At 39.0% G+C, this 25,121-nt stretch overlaps 1 protein-coding gene across 11 annotated transcripts in view; it reads right to left on the minus strand.

Annotated features, from left to right (window-relative positions):
- Positions 1–4,876: 4,876 nt before the first annotated feature.
- Positions 4,877–25,121, minus strand: part of cacna1g (calcium channel, voltage-dependent, T type, alpha 1G subunit) — a 345,750-nt gene continuing 325,505 nt past the window's right edge. For 8 of the 11 annotated variants that reach the window (XM_015356347.2, XM_015356344.2, XM_015356346.2 and 5 more), the window contains 7 exons: positions 23,600–23,721; positions 22,597–22,944; positions 19,919–20,062; positions 16,940–17,062; positions 15,212–15,392; positions 14,316–14,488; positions 4,877–7,739 (listed from right to left, as the gene is read on the minus strand). In XM_015356347.2, the coding sequence (XP_015211833.1) occupies positions 6,942–7,739; positions 14,316–14,488; positions 15,212–15,392; positions 16,940–17,062; positions 19,919–20,062; positions 22,597–22,944; positions 23,600–23,721 (1,889 nt within the window). In that variant the 3' untranslated portion in view covers positions 4,877–6,941. Of the gene's footprint in view, positions 7,740–7,933; positions 11,874–14,315; positions 14,489–15,211; positions 15,393–16,939; positions 17,063–19,918; positions 20,063–22,596; positions 22,945–23,599; positions 23,722–25,121 lie in introns of those variants that run through there. The other 3 variants (XM_015356342.2, XM_015356350.2, XM_015356348.2) reach the window with 3 other exon arrangements.

The following is a 25,121-nucleotide window of genomic DNA, read 5'->3' on the forward strand; positions in this document are numbered from 1 at the left end:
CACGGACAGGTATCGTCCTAGAGCTTTTAATATATACTGTGTGTATATATAAATCGGCAACATGTTAAATTAGTGCGTTAAATTATATGCTAAATTATTATTATTATTAATAATACTACTACTAATAATAAATGTTGTTTCCGGACTACAAGAACCAGGATTAAGTAAAATGTATCAAATGGCAAATTAAAAATAGGAAACTTGAGGACAGTGAATGGGAAATAGCTGATGCACTGAACAAGTATTTCACTAAGGTATTCACTAAAGAAGTTATGTATTGGATAGAATTATCATGGAAAAGGGAAATGTTTCACAAAGTAGAAGGATTTGTGTTTAATAAATCCCCAGGACCCAGCGGTAACTTACCAATACAATATAAGAATTGTACCCAGGAACTGGAGTATTGCTAATGTAGTGCCCATCCATACAAAGGGTGAGAAAATGGAATTAAGTGGAAAAAATACCAATTTCCATCCAATTCTGATAGTCTTGACTCCCAAAGTAAGGAAATACTTTGGGAGTCAAGTCTATATGAAAATCAAATCTTGAGAAATATGATATATTTAGAAAAGTAAGGTCTTGCCTAACCAACGTGTTAAGAGTGCACTGAAAAAGCATGTATAGTGGTGGATACACATGAGGTACTTGATATGATGCATTTAGATTTTCAGAAGACTGGATCAAATTACTCAAAGTGATTAATTATCACATTCAGGGAATTTGGATTGAAAATTGTTTATTAAACAGAAAACAGAGGGTACAAATAATACTCAGATAATGGCGATGCAATTAGCAGAGGGCCATGGCGATCTGCAGTAGGATCCAGATTGGGGACTAATAAACTAGTCAAGCCTGCAGATGATAACAAATTAGAAGAATTAGCAAACACTTCAGAAGTAGCAGATGGAATATAAGCGGTTTTACTGTAGATAAAATTCATGACCAGGCAAACACCTGGCTATTACATGCAGGTAGTAAAAACTCTGCTCTGTTTGTCTCCTAGTCCAAGTTACGAGGGGGAGAAGGATGATGCTGGGGTCTCCCTCCTCTGCTCTCAGTCGCTGGTGTTTGAGTTTTGAGTCCTCACGTGCAGCTGCTTTTTCTCCAAAGTCCCGAGTTCTCTGACTCGGGCTTTTTGAAACTGAGGCTCACACTCTCGGGGGGAGGTAGTGTTCCTTGGATGTTTTGGGTGTGGGCTGAGCTAACTGCTCAGGGCTTGTTAAAGAATTGGCAGTAGACAGATGGCCGGGACTAACGATGCATTGTGCATTCACACCCAGTTCTGAAGCCTCGTTCCTGGTCACAGGCACAGTTAAAGCTGTGATGTTTAGTATTCTGAAAGTTTCACGAAATACAAGTCAGGTTACAAACAAGAGGAGGCCATTGTCTGTTCGGTAGTTAGTATAGTGGGGGTGTTGAAGGTTTGATGCAGAGAATCATCATGAATAGCTAAATTCTCATATTTTCAGGTTCACCCCTATACTGTTGCATAGTATAGTGTAGATTATACTGTAGTACGTAAGGTTTAAAGGCATAAGTAACCCCCCTTATGATCATTAAAGTACTATGCATGGGCTTTTAGTTTATTTAAAAGACTATTGTTCAACTAAAAACAACAACAACAACAGTATGCCGATACTGGAAGAGACACACTCACTAGCCAGATTCATTTCATGATCCTAGTCTGCTTGTGCAGCTAAAATGAAAGTTGCAGAGATTAACAAACCTGAAGCTCGGTTTCATCTCGCTCTGCTCTTCTTCCATACATACAGTACAGTATGTCAAGACCCTACTGTACTAATCAATCCAAGGCTTTCATTCAGCCTTGATAGACTGGAAGAAGGGTAACAATTAAAAAATATAGCTGTATACAGTAGCTTGTATCATACTCCCACAACCTTTTGGGTAAAGAAGTGCCTTCTGTTCTTAGTTTTAAATGGAGTTCTACTCTGGATTGTCTTTGTTAATGCTTTTGAAGATTTTGAATACTTGTACCACATCCCCTCATTGTCTTCTATTTAACACTAACAAGTTAAAGTTCTTACAGTGTATCTGTCAGTGTAGGATATTTCTTTAAGCCCTGTGTTTGGTTGCTCTTCCCTGGATCAATTCCAGACAGGCAATATCTTTTCTGTAACGTAGAGACCGAAATTGTGCACAGCTTTCTAAATGAGGACTTAATAGTGTGTTGTACAATTTTAACAAAACAACCCCTTATTTAAATTCTATGCTTTTAACTACATCCTGACATTTTATTTGCATATTTAACTGCTTCTCCATATTGTCTAGAATGCGTGTTTATTTTGACACAATTTACATAAGTCTTTCTCATAAGCAGCCTCTTCTTGCTCAGCCTTTCCCAGTGTCTGTTAATAGCTTGTTTTTGCCATTTGCACGCAAACCCCTGCCCTTGTGTACTGCCAGGTGTTTGCCAAGTTTTACATTGTATCTAAATCTTTTTTTTAAATTAATTTGCTGATTCTAAAGTGTTTGCTGAATTTTCTAATTTGGTATCATCTGTGAATGTGACTAGTACACTAACTATATTAGAATTTACATCACTGATGTAATTAATGGAGCACAGCAGGGATCTTCTTAATTTACATCACCCCAATTCGATACATAGCCCTTTTCTGTTCCCTGTTTACTGTTTAACAATCAGTTCTCAATTTTTGCATTTCCCTGAATGCCTGCTGGCTAAAATTTGTGAAATAATCATTTGTATGGTACTTAATCAAAAGCTCTTCTGAAAATCTTTGCCATATCACTCGCATGCATTCATTACGGTTGTTGATTATTCAAAAAACTTTAACAAGTTGCTTAATCTTCCTTAGTGATTACATTGGTGAAATACTAATTTAAGTAAAACACTATTTCCCTTTCATGGTCCAGAAATTTCACATTCTCATCCCTAATATATATTACTTGATCCTTGACAGTTATTGTGTTGTTGTAGCACTGAAACATCTGTAGCATTTAAGCCAACATTGCAATATTCCTTTCAGTATCTTTCTTGGCCTTTTTAATATCCTTCTTACCTGTGCTTGCAACGAATTGTACAATTAAATGTAAGAACTAATCTCTGCTCCAGTCTCAACCATGGAGAAACTGTGAATCTGGAACTGCTACCACCATTGTCCAATTCAGGAAACCAAAGTTTTGTTCAAGACCCCAGGCTGAGAGAGACTGAACCCATACTGTATGTAAACAGACTTCTGCCCAAATTTTTCTCTTCAGAAGGGAAGCTCTGTGATGTGTGAACTAGTTTTTGTTTTGCTGGATCAATGGAATTAATATAGTTGGACCTCTTTGTTCAACTATCAGCATATTCACTAATAGGGCTGCACCTCCCAGTGAACCACTGCCATCCCACTAGATTGGATCTTAGCAGACTCTGTGAACAGACTGTTTGAAGGGAAGGATGAGCACAACACTGCCCTTCCCTGGAAGCCTTCTTCAGCACTAAGCACGATTTTAAGCATTGCTCTTCCCCTCTTCTTCTATCAAAGGACTTCCTTGACACAGAGGTGACGGCAAGACTGGACAGTTGCGATGAACCCAGCGTAGCTCTGGCTTCTAGCAGTGTTTTTAAACTCTCCATAAAATAGACCTGGCCAGTGTGTCGATTTGGCAAGTAAAACTCCAATGTTCACCTTTCAATCTCAAGAGTTAAACTGTTATTCCAAATACATACTATACAGTACAGTATTAGATAAAAGACCTTAACAAACGTTATAGTTGATGTATGTTTAACCCTTATTTAAAATCCCTTAGTGAATGATCAGCAGTTTGTATTCCTGCAGATCAGTTCACATATACAGTATATTATTACTCCTGTTGGTTTGGTTGTTTTGCTGTTGTATTATTAAATAATTTTATTATATGTTTTGAATCCATGTGCAGCAACTGCATCTTATTCTGTCTAGTTGATTCATAATAGTCATAAAGCACTCTTGCAATTTATAGTTATAGTTTGCAATTGTCCCAGTTAATTCAACCATGAAACACCACAATGGCTACTTTACTGTGACATTATTGCAGGCTTTAAACCAATAAATCCAATAACTGTGCAAGGATCTGAATATTTTTTCAAGACACAGTGTGTCCATTTATCAATAATAGGACTCACGCTGTCATAGAGACAGGTTTATTTTGGTGAGATGTAAAAAGTACTGGGACTGCAACTGGGGGCTTATGTGACCAAATTAGTTCACCACTATCAGAAATGTTTATTAAAGAGATTTCCTCCATCTTATTGTCTCATCCTGTGCTAATCTTTTCCGTTATACTGAGTGGGCTGTTTGCTGCTTCAAGTGGAATAGCTGTAGTTTTAGGTTATAAGGGTTTGGTATTAAGTGTCATTAATATGTTTAATTTTATAACCCATCAGCTATAATATTAACAGGCATCTAGTGATCTTCCCAGTTTGCTATTTTAAGGGGCGATTATCAGGGTCTCCAACTTTCACCTCTACCTCAGGTTTGCCACTCTACTACAAATAGTTCTCTAAAATATCTCATATCTCAGATAGATACCTTAGTACTGAGTTTTACTCTTCTTTACATGCCATTACATTTTTTTTTACAAAAAATACACTGAATCGAACACTGATTAATTTCCCCAATTCTCTCCAAGCTTTGTAACAATAATGAATGTGCTTCCTCAATTCATGGTTCTATGATATTTATTCTTTCCTTCTTAGACTGATGGGAAACATTTCATTTTGGAATTTCAAAATCTGGGACGTGGAGTGAATTTGTATCGAGTTCTTCATCATGTAATATGAAAGGGCTGCGGGGAGTCAGGCCTTTTCAAATGTTGATCTTCTAAGTAAATCTTCAAAGTAGACTTTCTACAACTTTGGAACAAGTACAACTTTGGAACAAGTAATAGGTTTATTTCATGCTGAAAAGACAAGAAAGAAAACAATGTTTCTGCCGTGGACCCTTCTTCAGGTGTGTGCATGGCCCTCTCCTTTGCTTCTGGTGACATTCAAGGCGTTATGGAATGCACAAAAAACTGACTAAGTGTGACCTTTTTCTTGTAGTGGCCTAAGCTTTGAATTAAGGCCCTTTTGAAGGTGACCTGATCAGGCATTGTGCCACCTGGACTTCGTTAGGTAAAAGTGCACCTAACGAGCTTTCGTGTGATTGGCAAATTACAATGCCTCACCACACAAGCTGTATGGCTGGTCAGAGGGCTTAAAACAAATTGACAACTTTTTGTGAAAGTACGTAAGCTATAACTATAGTTTTCTCATTCCAGAAAATATTGTCTTTTTTTCCATCAGTATATATATATATATTTTTTAACCTTTCAGAGTACAGAGGTCCAAAATTTGTACTGGACCACCACATAAATAAATTCTTGGCAGAGACATCTCTGAATCAGGTCTAGACTGTGCTATTCACATGCTGTGGGAGTGTTGATAGACCTGTGGTCACTGGGCAGCCTACAAAATCAGGAACATTCATCCTAATCTGCTTCTGTCCTCCACTGTTTGCCTTCACTTTTTAACTCCTGGCTTGAGTGTGAGAAAAGGTCAAATACTATACATCTTAAATACTATCTCAAAAGGTCAAATACTATCTCATCTTCTGCACTTGGCAGGTACAACTGCTGTGAGTTTCTTATAAACCAGATATTATATTATTATTATAGATTTTAAATCTTGTAATGTAATTCAGTTGTAAAATGTAAAATGTAAAAATGTAATTCAGTTAATGTTCTATGGTGGTTAATATTAATAATAACGATAACCACCACAGGACATTAATTCAATTAAAAGAAATTACAAATAAAGTGCCCTGCTTCACAGGAACTTGGAAGTCATTCGACGCTGGCACTGAATTACTGTTCTGTTTAGTATGAAGTGCCAGCAGTGGTAGAAAACACATCAGAAAGACAAGTTAAACCAAAAGCAAAAGACTCCGAGTTTTTTTTTACCAGATGAGTCTTCCTTCAACTATCAAACCAGACAACAAGCAGTATTTCTTGTAGGTTCTCCTTGAAGGCATCCAAAAATTCAGCTGCTGCAGATATGAACGGATTTCCAAGAGTACTTGTTAACTTTCATGGTCAGAATCTTACCTGCTGTCCTCTTGATTTCTGAAAGTGAACATGAGTGTTGATAAAACACAAGGAACAGGACACAGGCCCCCAGACACAAACTCACTCACACTTCTGAAAGTTTTTGCGTCTCTGTTTCTAATTGAAAAGGCAGGGATTAAAAACAGTTAAACAAATCACACACCCATCCTAATGATTCCATAAATAAATGGGTTTTTGCCACAATATATATATTTTATATTTATATATAGATAGTTTTATTTTCTCTTCATATTTAATGCACTATCGGCTACTATTTGTGCTTAAAAATCAAAGAGAAATTTAAAGAACTGTTTTTGTTTTTCTTGTTATGGTTTCTACACATACGTGGATCTCAAACGTACTTTGAAACATGTTATTTTCTTTGTTAGATCAGAAAAAAAAATTAAAAAATCCCATGGTGAAAAAAAAACCCAAAACAAATTACCAAAGAAAATATCACAAAAAATTCTACATCCTGCATCAACACATATGTCCGAATAATTTAAGAAAATAGAAGTAGTGTCTCTAAAACGTTCGTATTGCTTTGTACTTCCCACCATCCCTGGACTCCACTGTGCTCCAGAAATCTAGGTGTCAGAACAGAAACTGGAAGTGAACCTCAGTGGGAGGCTGAATGGTCATCAGTTGTTTCCTCTCGACAGCTGGTGGACGCAGACCGGGAGAGTTCTTTGGGTTCACCAGCAACCAAGGTAGTCTCGAGTGTCTTGGAAGAGAAACAGTCTTATTTGAAATTTTTTCCTTTTTTTTTGGCAATGCAGAAAGGACAACGGTGATCACTATTTTAATTATCATTATTATTAGAATTATTACTGTTGATGTAGACGGCGCTTTTAGTGTTCGGCATCAGTCTGTTCGAAGGAGAAACTGGGAAGAGTCAATAGTTTGGGGTTGGGGGAACTGTCTGGAGGCAAGCCCTCCCCACCCAGGTCCAGCGAGTCCTTGGAGTCACAGGAAGGTGCTCGCCTCCTTAGGCAGTTCTCTCTCCCGGGCCGTGGAGGGGGCACTCCGGCATGAAAGTTCATACTAAGCTCCTGGCAGTCGGGGGGCTCCACGGAGATGCAGGGAGGACTCATCTTCTTCTTGTGCCTCGGGGAGGGCTGCTGGAAACTCTCCGCCCGCGAGACAAAGCCCGAGGAGCCCGAGCTGCGCTGGGGGCTGCTCTCCACGGAGGAGCAGATCTCGATGGAGTGCCGCCGGGGATCATCCAGCCAGGAGGCGGGTCGTGCCAGCAGGAGCCGGCGGCCCTGAGTGTCCACACTGTGGTATTTCTTTAGCTCGCGCAGGCAGGGCCCTCTCTCCACGCGAAGCCCCGCCATGATGATGTTCGACACTTCTTGGTCCACGGGGTCCTCCTGGCCCCCGAAGGGGTTCCTCCTGGCTGGGGCCGGAGGGGCGGGTGCAGGAGGGGGGCACTTGGAGACATTGCACTGGTCGTGGGGGGCGTGCTGTGTGCGCACGCTAGAGCGCACCGCCTCGGGAGACGCCCCGGGCGTGGCGGGCACAAGCAGAACGGCTGGCTGGGAGGGGAAACCCAAGACGGAAAGTTCGTTCTGCTGGCTCTGCCCCGTGGCGCCGTCTTCCTCCACTTCCGTGCAGAGGGCGTCCAGGGAGTCATTGGTGACAGCCACCTGAATGGGCCGGAGGGGAACGGGGATGGGAAGGTGTTCAGGGTCGGGATGACACAGATGGGGAGGTGAGAGGGGAAACAGGTTAGTGTGGTGATGGGACAGCGGTAGTGAGGGTGGTAGGGGGAGGTATTGGCTAATCCTGCCATAATGAGAACATGAAGCGACCAAAATCTGTCCCCGGATAATCTCAAGAACCCCTCTGTCTGAGGACAGAATGGTGATGGGAATGCTAACAGTGACAGCTCTGTAGCTGTACAGTTCAGTTACATTATTATTTTGCTCCATTTGCTGCATGGACCATGATATTCTAGTCATCTGTGGTTAATGCGCACGCATTGTTAATTCTGCAGTTACACTGAAACAAAACTTCAGAAGGATTATTAATGGTTTAATCAAACCAAAATATTGCGTTCCTCTATCCAGAGAAAATGCTGTAAAATGCTGTTTCTTTAATTAATCATGATTGGGGTTTAATAACTGTCCTATGATAAGAAAATTCATATGAACCCAACATTGGTAATTCGTGAATATAATTCTACAGTATTAAACTGAAATGTCCATCATTATAGTGTCTAAATTTATTGATTCCTGCAAAAAAAAGGACATTTTAAAAACACTACTGGTCACAGCTCAAACAATTTAGATGTGTTTTTTTTCTTATTCACATGAACTCTCCCCAAAACTCAATTTGATTTTAAACAACCCCTTGTTTTTGGAGTGATGGCAGAAGAATCTGCAAACAGTCTCAATGAAAGATTTTCAATGATCAGTCCAAAGTCAAAGGTACCCTACTTCTTCAGAAGCAAAATATTTTCCTTCTTTTTAGTTTTCCCTGTTAATCCTAGTTAATATTGTATGGGCAAATACATCTAACGGAGAAATAAAAGGGAATGTAAGCTAAACATTATTAAGTATTAAGGCAGCAAAAAACTCATGAGATTCCCCCAGAACTGAGTTCCATTGCAATAGCATCTGATTGCACAGCTACAGTACTGTACATACCACCTAAGAGTGCATATACTACATGGAGGGAGCCAGCAAATGGAAAGAAAAATGCAAATATGAAAAGAACACAAGTAAACAGAATACTGTGATGTGAATGATGTATAAAGACTGAACCTGTTCTGTATTTGACATGGTTATGGTAGTCTGTCAACAACTGGTTTTATGTGCTACATCAGCCATGATATACCTTATAGCTAGAAAAACAAACTGTCAGTCATAGAGCTGTTTGGTCCAGAGAATAGGCTCTGAATTGTGGAATGTTTTTTAATAAGCATTGTTCTAGATTTTATTAAATGATCCCTTCATAATCATTGCTTATTTGATTTTAGAACTGTTTGTAGGTATGTTAAAAACTAGGCTAGTAATTTTATTACTTTAACAGGAAGCCTGATATTTGGTGATGATGACAATTTTTTTACAACATACTGTAAAATAATTAAAAGTTTAAATGATAACCTAATAAGTAAAAAATGAAATAAAAGCAAAAAAATAATATTTACCAGTAACAGTGAAACATAAAATCTGCAGAGACTCAAACAAGGATTTTATGTTTGTAGTTTAAAATAAAAAGATTTAACTAAGTATATACTTTTATCAATAGTCTGTTAGCAGATTTTTTCACTGATACTTAACTGGACAGATCACTTAATTTTTAGTTATCCTTCCACAATAATATTGGCTTTTACAGGGACAGAGGGTGGACACCAGAAACTTGAGACAAGTGTGAGATACTGACTAGACAACAAGACTTGCTAGGTTTTCATCAAAGACAGATGTAGGGAGTGAAGACTTTTCCTTTGTACTTTGGGTCCTAAAAGGTGTTGAGTGGGGAAGGCTGGTGTCATTAAAATGTTTGGAGGGGAGCTGGTCTCCCCTTCCTATTCTTACCATTGGGGACACTATATTCCATCCAATTAAAACAAATGTGTACTGTTGGCTTCCTGCTAAGGAGAAAAATCTGTAAAAAAATGAGCAGTAATGTATATTTATACATGTGTGATTTTTAATTTGTTAGTGTAGTATATGTAAATGTATTTGGACCTTCTTTTGACTATTACAGTACACACTGGATTTTTCTGAATTGTTTCAAATAATGGGGAGCAGTTTCGGCAATGATAGGCTGGCTCAAACTCTAGGTAGGACGTTCTGTGGAAGAGGTGAGAGGATATTGTGACTTTATGTTGTCTCCAGTGTTTTTTGTGTTTATTTCTCAATATTTAAGGTCTTTCTTGTTGGACTTGGAACTGCAGAAATTCGGCACCTTTTTGTTTTAAATGGTGGCCTCAGTATTTAGATTGTAATGGCTTCCTAACTTCTGAGCTACATAGGAAGAGATTTCCTTAGAGGGCCCCATGAGAGGGCCCCAGGACCTACACATGATGTTAAAAAATATATAAAAAATTGCATACAAATCTTATTTATAAATTTGTACATAGTATCTCAAACATTCTGCCAAAGCTTTATCACTTTCACATTTAGACCTCCAGTTTTAATATGTCATAGAAACTGAGAGTTTACAATCAGTAAAAATGTATGGTTTTGGGCTGTGTGTATTCAAAAATCCAAGGCCACGAACAAATAGAATGATAAGTCAGGAGGTCCAAAAAACTTGTAAAAGCTCCTGTGACTTGTTAAAATCTGGTTAGAAACATCCTACTGTATTTAACAAGTTTTAATTTCACTTTGCATTTTATCTCATGTGTTAATTTTCCCTCGGTATACAACGATATGTATTCAAAAGAAAGGGCAGAATAAACTGGAAAATATGGGATCTTAACATTCTGGTCCCTCAAACAGCACCTGTTCTTCACTCAAAGATTTGGCTTGGCAACTGCAATCAGTGGCTATTGTGAGGTGAGAAAGAAATCTGACTCTCTAAAACAGGGGGTCGAATTTTCAAGAGTGAGGTGGACCATGGGAAACAACAAGGCAAGTTCTGACAGAAATGCCAGGAGTGTGTTTATAGTGTAATTGAAACTAAAGATGTTACTTGTGTTTGAAGCTGACAGGAATATGCTAAGTGTAATGTCATAACGATACAGTAAATATTCATTAATGCCTTCTGAGCTTCTGAGAGCCAAGGAGTTAATAATAGTGACGGTAATGTTCTGCAAGAAAGATAATAAATTGATCTTGCTCTAATTTTGAAACTGTCCCTCAGAGCTGTTACATAAAAATAATCTATACTCTCAACAGCAGTGATAGGTTCTGTACCAAACAGAAATTTCAATGGAAGTCTGTTGGTTAAAAAAGAGCATCAGAACATTAGTAAAAGTTATAAACTGGACATCGTCTGCAAGTTATTTTGTGCATACAGTACAAGTATGTGATAAAAGTCTTTATAGTTAAATGATCTCAATCAAATGCTACTTAATTTTGAACAAATCTAAATAGTGGCACAGCGACACATTTTGCAACATATTGTGCTTATCATAATCCACTGACGTCTGTGTGCTATTTTGTAAAATGAATTCTAAGGGAAGTTAAGTGTCTGAGTTATACTGTAGCTCTGGACTAACAATCTTGTTTTATATTTCTTTGTATCTTTTACATTGAGGTCATGACACCTTCATTTTTTATTAAATAATCTATGAAATAATCAATAATCACATGTCAATAAAAATACCAAGAGCACACTGGGGTTTTCAGAAAAGAGCAGATTCTATAGGATTCTTTAAAACAACAGCTCCTGAAAAAGTTGATAAATTTGTCAGTTTACAAGACAGCATAGCTCTGATTGCTATCAGTAACACCGAAGCTCTTCCTTCTAGGTGTTCACTATTCTTACTATGAATATTACTGGACTATGACTTACAGCTGTGCTTACTCCCTTAAGCAGCTGTGTGTCACTTGTTTGAAAAAACTGCAAAACTTTAAAAGTCTGAAGTACTGCAATGTTAAATAGGTTGTGTAGCCCTATAACAAAGTGAAATCAGGTTTTAATCAATGTAATTCAATGACTTGGCTTAGTCACTGAAAGTCCTCTTTTTCCCCCTCTAGAGTCTTATGTGAAGTGCCTTCAGTAACGAAAGGGAGGAGCAGGAGAAGGGAGAAAAAGGGGAGTTAATAGCAGGAGTATCTGTGTCGGAGGAGAATGTGGTGATCTGGCTTGTGATGTACAAGACTCAGCTGAGAATGGTTAGTTAGAAAGAAAGACAAGGAGGAAATTAGAAAGAAAGAATTAGAATTCAGAGTTCGAAACACAAGACTATAAAATGAGAAAATAAATCCACACAGCATGTTTTGGCTAGACCTGGATGTATACAGAAGAGTTCAGAGGCAAGGGAATGTTGTCTGCATATTACAGCTGCATTGTAGCTGAATGTTTTCAACTTTATCATTTCACTAAACACTTTTTGGATATTTTTTTTCATTTAGCTTGGTTCTAAAAAGTAGGATTTGAGAATTAAAAGCATCCCAGTGGCACTAATTAAATAAACAATTTGAGTTGTTCTATTGTCAATACTGTGGGCATGTGCTGTGAATATATGTTTTACAGCACACTACAGTTACTATGGGAATCGGATTAAATGAGCGCCAGTCAGGCTACAAGTGCATGCTTAAAAAATAAGTAGACCTTACTGTGCTGATCCATGTGTTTCTAATACACAGGCATAATCTCCACCAGGGAGGACATCTGAAAGCTTTCTTTTCTTAGAATGGATAACAGTAACAGTGACCAGCCGACTGAAACTAACACAGAAGATCTGATCCTGAACAGCTGAGAGAAACATTGTGTCTTGTACAAGTATTACAAAAGTACACCTCCTTCCAGTGACGATACCAATTCCATGTAGATTGGAGGAGTTTCTGAGTTTATTGAGTTTAACCGTAGTTTGGTTGAGAAACCCTTATGGTTCTATGGGACACAGGCTTTATTAAACATATTTCTACTGCATTTGTATCACCAATACATGAATCGTACTGAAGTAAAATTATGTTGTTGAATTATAGTGCCCAGCAAAAGTACAATATTTACCACCTTCCAGTGATGGTCAATTTTGTTGAATTACATAAATAAAAAGTATAACATAAACTAAAGTATTCAACCCCTTAGCTGTGGTAAACCCAAATTAATTCTGGAGTACAAAATTTATCACACAGATGAATGGCCTCTATCTGTGTACAATAATAGCGCTTCACAGGATTGAAGAATAAATACACCATCCTTGGGAGAAAATGTCTTGGAAAGATTGAGCCGCAGAGATCAATACATCAAGGAGCTTTCAATGCATCAGGGATACAGTTGAAAATCAAACAGGAGAATGTTCAGGAGAATGCTCAAAGACTAGCCCTTTAAGCAAGGTGAAGTTGATCATTAAGAAATGGAAGGTGTGCTACCTCAACATTCCCTAGGTTAGGCAGTTTCTCAAGATTGAGAAGCTAGTCAAGGAGGAAACTGGTTGGAGATACTACAGTGAGGTAAATAGAAACTTTGATAGCACTATAGAGCGATGGGGGATCAAAATATTTGTGAGTTAACAATGTTCTCATCACCTCAAAAAGCAGACCAGTAAAAGCAGAGGAGGAGACTTATCTCAAATTCTGCATGCAACTTGTAAACAAAACATTTAAGTAATTCTGTATTGGCACAAGATTTTGTGGTCAGACTAAAAAACATTGGAACTTTTTGGTCTAATCATGTAAAGCGTTAATGTCACGTAGTTGACTCCATCCCTAATGTCAATGTGAGTGGCAGCATTTTGTTATGGCACAGTCAATGTCCTGACTTGAATCCAATAGGATATATACAGTATGGCAAAACTGTCCATCAACAATCCTGAACCAACTTACCGGGTTTGCCACTGTAACTGCTGCAAAAGATGCTTCCACCTAGTTTTTTCTCAGGGAGGTGAGCACTTACATAATTAGCATATTTTAGTTTTTGATTTTTCTTTTCTGACATTCAATTTCATTTATGAAAATGTTCAGTTTCTGCATGCAAGTTTGACTTAAAGAGACTTTCAAGATGGGTATACACCATTTGAAATTCTACAAAATGGGACATTATAGGAAGGAGGTAAATACTTTTACAAGGCACTGTATAATTTGTATATATAAAACACTCAAACAGACAGGTGTTTGGTTAAATATATACGTTGTCTGTTTTGCACCATTCAGCATAGGTATCATTTTACAAGGTGCAATTTAGTTAAAATTATAGAATTCCCCTAATGCTAATTAAAGTTGTTTTTAATTGCAGTGACCGTGTCGTGACAACCCTGTCACATCCTCTACAGATAGAGGGCGCTCTTACTCTGTCCTGTCCCTAGTTTCTGGTGCTTGTCCTTCCAGTGTGTCTTTGTCTGGGGCTATATATTTCCAGGTCACGCTTTCCTCCTTGCTCAGCATTGAGGTTCGGATGTCCTGAGACCCGCCTAGCACCAGGTCACCCCATGTCTGTGGCCTGAGGGCATAGGTCTTTTATACGGCATTTCCTGAGAAGCTGAGCCCGGGCTAACCCCTGTCCCGCCGCTATGCACAGGGTTTTTTTTCGCTCTCCTGCCATTCCACGGTTTGTCTCTTTCGCTATCAGTGACAAACCTGTGTGGCTGCGTCTCGGCTTCTCACCTGTCTGCGCAGGGTGCGGCTGGCGGTCTGTGAGCGGTGTGGAGGCGGAATACGGGGGATGCTCTTGGTGATGGAGTGAGTATGGGGGCTGATGGGACGGAAGAGGTCTGTCGGTACAGCTAGGTGACAGGCACTACTTTCAACAGGTTGTGACTGCACAGAGGTGATGGAGCCTGGGGATAAGACAGGAAGAGAAAACAGTCAATTTCAGCATTCGTTTCACAACTTTCATCCCCAATGGGAGGGCTTGCGTGGATCTCCCCACCCTTACTAAGAGAATACGTTTGACACTGGTGGGCATTACTGTGTGATTTCGAACATGCCAGCCCCCAGTTTCACTCAGTTACTTGTGTGTGGTACCTTGAAAAAAAGGTTCCTGTTTGTAGGATGCAATCATTTTATATACCATTTTCATGACATCATCTTAAGAAACATTAATATAAAACACGAAAAAGCAGAAACAAGTTACTCATTATTACGCAGAATTTAATATAACAAAAAAAAACACGTTTAGTACTCAATGAATTAGAGTGGTGTTTTAAGGCACTGGTAGGCACATCTGTTGTTATATTGGGGTGGAGAACAGCGAATCGATGGGAAATTCTAGATTCTGCTAGAAGCAGGCTGAGAAAACATTAGACAACGAATTCTGAGGAGTTTTCAAAGATTTTAGAAGCTTTGATAAGGAAATCAGACATCCAGTATCTCACTGTGTTAAACATTTGAAACTAATAGAACTCTGGGCAAACGAGGAAAGCAGAATCCCTGCTAAAATTGAAGGTAACAGAAATGAAAAAAACAAGGTGCACCATGAGAGAAACATGTACAGCAATGCAAAAACAAATATACAACAAAGAGAGAAGATAGGGTACAGAAATAAAAAGGGCACGCATTACCTGACTGGCCCTTCTGAGGCGATACTTTCTGGGGGGAAGAGGAGTCCCCAGAGTGCTGAGGCAGGAACATGTAGCTGTCATTGGGCAGGGAGTGTGTCCGGCCTACTGCAGGCTTCCTCACACACAGCAGGTTCTCAGCTAGCTGAACACTGGGCTCCCTCTGTGTCTCCAAGAGCTGGGTCTGAGGATGGAGAAACAATGTGAGCTCCTGAGAATGGAACACTAGACAGGACACTGCAGAGCACACACAAGCCATGGTGGTACTGTACACACAGGCTAGCATGAAAGAGAACAGATTGGCACAACACTGACACTGACCATGTAGACACTATCTCATTGAATACTTTTGTTTAGCTCTTAAAGCATTAAAAAAAATACTGTGATCTCTGGAAGAATTTGGAAGAGTTCAAGCCCTGAGAAGATATAAATTGAAGCAACTTTGTTAATCCAGTTTAAGAGTCTCATTCAGAGGTTTTTTTACTATAACACAGAAGGTATTGTGCATTAGCAAGCGGTTTTTGACAACTACTACAAAAAACAAACAAACAAACAAACAAACAAACAAACAAACAAACAAACAAACAAACAAACAAACCAAACAAACAAAAAGGCAATGTGACCAGAGAAATGCTTTTAACATTTAAACCCTAGGTATGGACAGTTGCCAATGAAAAATAATATCATATTACTAAATAATTTATGTGGAACTAACATTCTGAAATGTTATTTTTTCTGTATTTTAAAAACTCATTTTTTCCTGAATTATACTTTCACATTCATAAATGGCAAGTGAGTGCGATTGGAATATATGGATTAAAAAGTGAAATCCAGAACAAACACTTGGAAATGTCCTGTAGTTAGAAGGTAACATGATGTACTCTCTGTCTCTAAGTCATTTACCTAAATGGGCATGAGTTCTGTATAAGCTGAATTTTTAAAGTATGATTAAAAGGTAATGATTTTTTGGTGAATATAGTTTTAATGAAAGAGAAGCAATTTTACAGTGACTCTCCAGCCTTCCTGTAGAATCAAAGACCAGAATCTCAGCCAGGAAACTAAATGGCCGAGGCCACAGAAAAACACAGCAAGGATCAGCACTGTAAACCACACAAGAAAGAGCAGACACTGAGAAATGAGAACAAAGTCGCCAAAGCAGAAAAAAAGCGGGACTAGGCCCAGACATGTTTGAAAAGAGGCAAAGTCTGGAAAAGTGGGAGATGGACGCACTACTCTACTGTACACACACCAGGCCACAGAGGTGGGATGTGTACATACAGGAGAAAGAAAGAAGAGGTGTGGATGGTTATATCCTGGGCTTACAAACACACTAGCCAGCCCTGGACATGTAAGGCCCTGACACTCATCTTGTACAGTACGTACCAGAACGGGTTGGGGGCTTGAAGGGTTGTCCTTCAGTGTTTTCAAACGATATGGGTGTTTTTATAACAGTATAGTAGCTCTAGATGGTCAATTAAGCCCAGGGTAATTTTTGAATTTTAATATAGAAGTGAATTTTGGATTGATGCACTGGCTAACATTAAATTTATGTTCTGCACATTTAATGGATTGAGCCTTCTCTATCTTGGTGAAATCCGTATCTCAACTCTGCTACCCCATTCTCCACAATCTCTCTGAACTTTGAGTCATTTAAAAGGAGAAGCAGGACAGGTGTGTTTGAAAGCTTAGGGGTAAGTGACTGCAAAGAAGAGCTGGTTCTACTGTAAGTACATTGCCATCCCGGCTGGTTAGTAAGAGAGTGTTAATATCATCAGGCATAGAGTCGTCCGTCAGAGCTAAGGACCAGGATTTCTCCGATGTCAGAGACAGAGCCTCCATCTCAGCTAGAGGGATCTAAACAGGAAGATACAAGCCAAGTGAAAATCAGCTTTCAGGAAAGTGCAGAGGACACAGGGACATATTCACAGCAGCCCTGGCAGGATCACTCAAATACAGCTTAAAGTGATATACCCCAGAAGGCTGATCTGGCAATCAGAAATCCAGTACGAAGAACATCTACAGTACCATATTTTAATTGTAGGATAGATTACTCACCATATTCACAAAGAACATGTGTATTCACAACAGTAAAGATAAAGAAATTGATTCATCAGACTAAGGCTTATTAGATTAGAGTAAATTTCTTTCCCATTCACCAAAAACTGTCTACACATGGTTGTAAAGCTGCAATACACGGAGTAAATAAAAAATTTTACATTTACAATTTTTACATTAAAAAATATACATAATTTGAGTTAACTAGAAAATATAACTGAGAAACCATGTGACACAATAAATGACCATTACAGTATATTTCTGGAAAATGACTATTTATGATATACTGGAAAGGCAGTTGAAAGAAAAGATCTAGATGCTTTAAAAAATGCCCTCAATTTTTAAATAAGCAGATTGTTGTAAATTATAATAAAAGCCGAAGGCTTGGGTTCTATGGGATCATGAGCCAATATATCAAATGCTAAAATAATTTTCCTACAGTTACCTCTACTTTTCTCCTTGCCATTATCATCTTTTTCATAGCTTGTTTTTTCATTACTTGTCTTTGCACAGTTTGTCTTTTCAAGGAAGCTGAGAACACAGTAAAATGTCCTTCCTTCATAATTTGTTTGAAAATCATGAAAGTTGATGGATGTCAAGGCGCTGCTGAAGTATTATTTTCTGCTTGATAAGCCTAAAAATTGCACATGCTAGGAACAGCGTGTTCAACTGATGTCAAAAGCTTTGATTGCAGTTTAATTTAAAAATGAATGGTTTAAGGTCCCTGTTTCAAAGGCAAGACAGGTGTTTTTAAAGGTTTACAATGAATGTTATTCTTATTATGGATCTATAATAAAAATACTTCAACAGGAGTTTGGAGCAAACTTTCTATTCACATTGCTGCTGCTGATACTATGTCTTCCTGTCTTCCTATGGCTGGACATAATCTTTGAATAAATAAAATAGCAAGCAACTAAATAAGCCTCATAAGCCGAACAAACTCCTTTTTGCAACTTTTCAATGCAAGTGTTCTGTAATTTTTTCAAAAACAATTGTGCATCAGGTTCCTTATAATTATTATTAAAATGCCTATTTTGTATATTTTCCTTTAAAATTCAACTTTATGTAATTGGTGCATTTTGGCCATCATCAATCTAATTAAAATATTTTTATTAAAACCTTTTTTTTTGTACGTGTTGCTTAAATTATATTTAAATGTCAGGGGTCATAGAAAAAAGACAAAGCACAGGATGATGGCTACGATTGGGGATGGGGCTACAGTGAGTTAGAAATAAGGGTTGAATTAAACTTGAGGGGGGGGTTAGATGGGCACAGAGAAACTTAACAACTGACCTACTGCCATCTACGAACACAAAGCAGTATTTCTACCTTGCAAACCACTGTGCCTATCTGTTATTTGTTATTTTTTATGTTTTGTTCTTTCCTTTGTGTCTTATAATGTAATTCCATGCAATATAGAACTCTGCAGGCTGTGGTGGGCCAGTGATCTCTCTGGAGCTCTGTTTGGTGGAACAAAGTCAGGTCTGGGACAGGGAACACTGCCCCACTGTTGTGAGAATGGATTCAAGTACAGTCATCACTGGTCAGGAATGGACATAAGTTTCAGATTTTGCCAGTATTTCTGGGATACAGACCTTTAGCCTCTTAATCACAAACTCTCTTAACCCCGGTGCAGAAAGTTCATGTGTCTTGCCTTCCACAGTTATGCTTTCCAGTGCTTAAATAGGAGAGGTAAATATGGATTGCCCCAAAATTAAAGGCATACAGATGTTTGGAAAGAGTAAAAGAAAATCCCATACATCATAGTTATTTTACATGAACTAATGTAATACAAAAATCATACTATTTGAAATGAATTGTCATGTCATCCACATTCCAGGACAAATCCATCTGATATGCAATGTGTCATTTGATCCAGTATCTGAATAATGTAGCAAAACTAAAGCTCAATAGTGAGGAGGCCAGATCACAGTGGCACTGTGATGAAGCACAAAAATGTGTGACCTTTGACAGAATACAACACTTATAATCGTACTACAATGGAGCTCACTATAATAAATATCGATTTGGTGTCTCCACCAAAAAAGTTCATATTTAACCCCCCCAATTTTAATAAGAGCAAAAGTGAGAGAGGTAAATGCTGCTTTTTACCTTCATTAATATGGAAAGGAATTTAAAGGTAAATCTGACTTATCTTACAGCTAGTCCTGCTGCAGCCAGTAGTTGTTGAACAATAATTGACTATAGGCTTCATTTACAAACTGACCGTTATAAATCACCACTGGTGCTCTTGACTGCTAACACGTTCTAGTATGCAGGCTTTAAATTTTCAATTATTTTTTTTCCCTAAAATTCAAAAGGTATCACACACTTGTTACGCACTGAATGCCCTCAAGAAACAAAAGAGCAACCCTGTCCTGGATATTGTAAAACTGAAGTACACTTTTCCCTGTTAAACCTAACCTTCTCCAGGCTTTCTTCAGTTTATTCGGACTTTTATTTTCTGAGCTGTGATGCTACACTTATCAAGGTACCCCACTTCATGCCCCTGGTTGGGTTTACAATAGCTTCTGTTATCGGTTGTATCTCATCTTTGCAGTTCTAATGTTCTGGTAGTTGGACTCAGGCGGACAGAAGGACACACAGGCGGACAAGTGGCAGAAGAGAAAGCAGACAAGGTCTATTGCTTATGACCTGTTTCTCGCCGGTACACTTGCTGGGCAGCGGTGGTAGGGCATAGTGGTGGTAGATGGATCCTGAGAGGTTGTCCATGAGGCTGAGCTCTCCTTCCAGGGACCCCTGGATCAGCAGGGAGACTGTGTCAAACAAAGCCCACCGCTGTGGCAGCACAGGCCAGCATGCAGAAGGACAGAGGTGGAAGAGGTGAAGCAGGGAATGAGAGAGCAAAAAGGAGTGGGGTTGGGAGAGTGGATCACAGGCCAGGAGAGGAATGACAGTAAAATCAGAAGAAGTGAAGAGAGAGACAGAAGAGAGGAAAACATACTAGTAACAACAGGGAATCCTCAGACAAGTCAAAGCAGATATATCTGTAACTTTCCTTTCATAGCTCATCAATAAATCTAATCTTTTCAGCAAAACAGCACTGACACTAAGTCACATTTACAGGTATTGAAAAAAAAACATTTTTCTTCTTGGACAATAGACAATAGACCTTAAAACTACGTAAAGGCAATTAATGAGGTAACTAGTTCTGCAGATTTAACTAAGCAAGGATTCCAAAAGCTTTATACATTTCCTGTGGTACCATTATGTTCCAGTAGGGAGAGCCACAACACAACCTTTTCAGAGGCTATATACAGTAACAAGTTATAATAACATTCACAACCTTTTAAGACAAAAAGCTCCCATAACCTAAAACAAAGAATTCATTCATTTGTAAAAGTTCATGTTTATACATGTTAGTATAATTTAGGTTTAGAACTATCATTATAGTTAGAGGGGGAGCTGGAAATAGGTTTAAAGCTAGAGACACATTCAATAAATATAAGAATATATCGAGAAAATAAATCCAAGGACTGTATCGAGCGTATATGATAAACCATTGCATGCACACTACATATGTAGACCTTGTACACTGTATTATGTGAAAATGCATTTACAACTGAAAACATGAACATAAACATTCTTACACAGATTGTGGGAGTTTGGAAAAAAATACTTAATTATGTTTTTGAAGCTGATACCCTGGTTTCTTTCAGGAAATGGCTGGATGTGATAACTGAAGCATTCGCTACTGAGAAAGTAAATGAGCTGGATAGCCAGAAGGACCCTCTCTTGTCTGTAACGGTTCTTCTGTTCTTTACAAATCAAAATTTATAGAGGTCCAATTTCACAATCATGTTACTGAGTGTTTCTTTAGCAAATTATCTTGCTATGGGGAGTAGTCACTACTGTTTACTATTAATATGCAATGCAGCTATTACTATTTAATGAGTAACATAGCATACTAATTTTTAAAATAACCAATATGTAATGAATGAATATATATATATATTCAAAAGAAATTATGAATGAGGAATAAATGATAAATTTGAAAAGCACCCAAAGTGTTTGTGTGCCACAGCTATGTACAACATTTTTAAAAAATAAATATATGCATATCATAGAACTGGATATCACCAGTAGAAAACATCATTAAAGAAATCTAGATATGAATGAAGTAAAAGAAAATACTAAAACAACAAAAGATCACAAAAGCCACCAACTAAGAGAAAGAAATTGTGAAAAAATTATTTTCTGCTGTGACATGAAAAGGGTATGGCCTGTGTAAAATGAAGAATCTGAATCCCAAGCCAAATTTAACACAGGTTAAAAAAACACGGGTGAAAAAATATGTGTTTTAATCTATCCATAGACTTTCTAAACACATCTTTCAATGCTGGGTCGCAGGGGTGCCAGAGCCTATCCCAACAGGCAATGGGCGCAAGGCAGGGTACAGCCTGGCCAGGATGCCAGTCCTTCGCAGGGCTGACACACCAACACATTCACACATCCACATCTGGGGCCGATTTTCAAAGAAGCCAGTTAACCTACCACTATAACTTTATACTGTGGGAGTCAACTGGAGCACCCAATGGAAACCCACACAAACATGGGAAGAAATACAAACTCCAAGCAGAGAGCAGCCCTGGTACTGGATTCAGCCTAGGTCTCCAGTGCTGTGAGGCAGCAATTCTAACCACTGTGCTACTGTGCTCTCCATAGTGATGAAATACCTAATAAAATAATACCTTGGAGTGAAAATTAAAGGTCTCTCTATCAGTTTCAGAAACCGATATCCAAACTATATTCTGGAGCCTTTTTGTATACTACTGCACAAATCTCAAGGCTTTGGTTAGCATAGAGAGCATGACTTTCTATAATGGAAAATGTCACAATAAAACGTGATATCCTAATGATGCCATTTAACACATTAAGAGGAAATATTATAAAGGTAGTGAATCATTCTGATTATTTTTCTCAGAGATTTATGTAAGCCTTGGTCTCCTGTCCAACCTGTTTATGTTCCTATATAGAACACTATGATTAATAGAAGAAGGCTTAATAAATTATTTATGAGATGGATAAGACAGAAGTCCGCTGAATGCAGTTTTTAACATTTGTAATGTATCAGCAGTTTATTTCACTGGTATCCTTACTCCAGACTTACACTTACTGTACCTACTAAGTGTATCATCACTGGAGGCTTTAGGCTTTTTCCTTAAAAGTGAGAGATTACTTCACTCAGTTCTGACAGTGATATATAAACTATAAGGAACAATATACATATATATGTAAAGAGAAGCCCTTGAGAGTGACAGCTGTAGGTTTTTTCCTCTACTGAGGAGGAAAGGGACTGAGCTCAGACTTACCATGGGGGGTTCAAGGGAGAGAGGCGAGTCCACTTTGACCTGACCTGGATCACAGGCCCCTCCTCCTGGGCTGTCAGGTCTGTCTCTGATTTCCCCAGCCACCCAAGGAAGGCCCTCCCCCAGGAGGGCGGGGCCACCGATGTTCTGCATCTCAAGTTCCAGCTCCGCCTCCATCTCCGCCTCCTCCTTGGCCTCCTTGTTGCTCTCCTCCAGGTGCTTCATGAGGACGGCGATCACCACGTTTACCAGGACAAATTGCGCCGTCAGCACGAAGGACACAAAGTAGATGGGTGACACCACGGTGTTGTAGCAGGTGCCGCTGTCCTGGCTGCAGTCCCGCAGAGTGTCCTGCACAGTCACAATACCGTTATTAATGTTAATGTGCCCTGATAAGGATTTTAAGAAATATTTTTTGCTTTATATGTGAAGGCAAAAATAAAACATCTGAATCTGGCTGCTTTTCAATATTAATCAATTAGTCTACAATCTGTTTATGTACTACCTACTACCTTAATCTCATACTTTAGATTGCTTCAGCAACTGTCATTATCACTCTTCAGTACAATAAAGCACTGTAAATATAAACTGTAAGGGCATTAGAAAGAGTTTGGCTAGTTTGAGGTTCTCTTTAGTTGTAGTTTTATTGCTGTCAGATACTGTACTTTCTACACATTAAGTTGAACCCATTCATATTACAACCAAGAGCTGCTGCACAGTGTTGCATGTGTTTCAGATACAGTACTTAGCACAAAAACTGTTATAACAAGTTCACTATAATGAGATAACTTGTTTATTATTTAGCTCTTATCTACACACTATTACAAATAAGTGGAGACCACACATCGGGAGTCTCTTGGGACTTTGCTCAGAGAGATAGAAATGTAGGGCTAACACCAGTAATTTGATAGACGCACTGAATATTTAGTGGCACATTATTCCTGGGGATGTTTGCTACGGAAAATGGCTGAAGACTATTGTTAGGGTGTGCCCCAGATATACTGACTTTCATGATGCCATTCCAGTTGTCTCCTGTGGACACACGGAAGAGAGTGAGGAACGCCATCCCAAAATTCCTGAAGGTGGCATGTCTTCCCAACCCCTCACAGGGGTGGTCTTCGTTGCACTCTGAGGGTTTAAGGAGGAGATACAGGAGAAGAATTGGGATTCGAGACGAAGAAACATCTACTGTGTATACAAAGAGAAAAGATAATGTGGTAACATATTGCAGTGAATGAGAGGGAACAATATATATTCCAAATTATTTCTCATTCTTTGCCATCTGTGATTTTTATATAAAGGTTGAATGAAAGCTGTGATGGCCTGGATCCTGTGATTCTGTCCAGGATGTTTTCTGTCGCGCACCCAGTGCTTCCTGGGATAGGCTTCTTGACACTGTGACCTTGAATTGGATAAGTGGTGATTGACAGTGATGTGATGATGGTTGTGTGAAAGTTCATATGAATATACATTTGCTAAATTACTCTCCTTTTATGAAGTCACAGCTGTTGGGGGGTTGGTGGCTTAATCAGCTGTGGGTCTAACCGGTGCTTAGACAGACATGTCAGACATGGCCTGTCTGACTTCTCTGTAGAGACTATGTGTCTCTCACCCAGACTGAGCAGAGACAAGAAAAATCACTTCACTTCACTAAAGAAATGTCGGTGGAGAATACTCTCCCACCCACCCGAATGAGTATAGGCTGGCTGGGCTTTGTGCTTGTGTGTCTGTCAGAGATGCAGTGTGGCTGGTTAGTTCAGAGATGACAGCCAAAGGGCTGATGAGGTCCAAGGAAAAAAAACAGCGTAGTACTGTACAGTATCTGCTGTGTGAGTGAGGTCGATTGAAGAGAGCTTGGTTGAGTGTGGGGATGGTAGCAGCGGTGCTGTAGCCTGTGAGGCAGAAGAAAGGCAGCTGGACGGGAACCCATGCTAGACAGGGGGGCTCTGAGAGAGAGGCAGGTAACTGCAGACTTTAGACAGCAGAGCCTGTTGGCTGCAGTTGCCAGCGATGTGGGAGGGCTAGACTGCACACTTCATGCCAGAGTGGTGGCCCGGCCTGGATGGCTGAGGGGATGGACAGTCATGGGCACCGAAGAGGTGTGGGCAGCATGCTGTGTGGAAATGTACATGGTGTGTGGAATCTCCCTAAATAAATCCTGGTTGTTTGGGAAGAAAACATCTTCATTTGTAGGTGCCTCTATAAACCAGGCTAAACAATCATTAACCATTTCAACCACATCAATTGTATCTTCTGTATTCCCTATTATATTGTCTCAATTAATGTAAAATGCAATATCACTTTATATTGATTTTTTTCTGGAGTTTTCTTCATCCAGCACATATAGCACAAAGCATTTGGCAGTAATTCCCACCCCCTTTTCACTGTAAAGCATCATCAATTAATCATGTAACGCTTTATCCAATTAGCACAGTCAGAGCTCCTCTGCTTGGCTTTGAGTTTCTACCACAACAGCATGAGGTGCTCAGTCTTAATAACTGGGATATCCTCCACATGATATTAACCTA

Source organism: Lepisosteus oculatus, chromosome 9, assembly GCF_040954835.1.
Source record: "Lepisosteus oculatus isolate fLepOcu1 chromosome 9, fLepOcu1.hap2, whole genome shotgun sequence".
Classification (NCBI taxonomy): domain Eukaryota; kingdom Metazoa; phylum Chordata; class Actinopteri; order Semionotiformes; family Lepisosteidae; genus Lepisosteus; species Lepisosteus oculatus.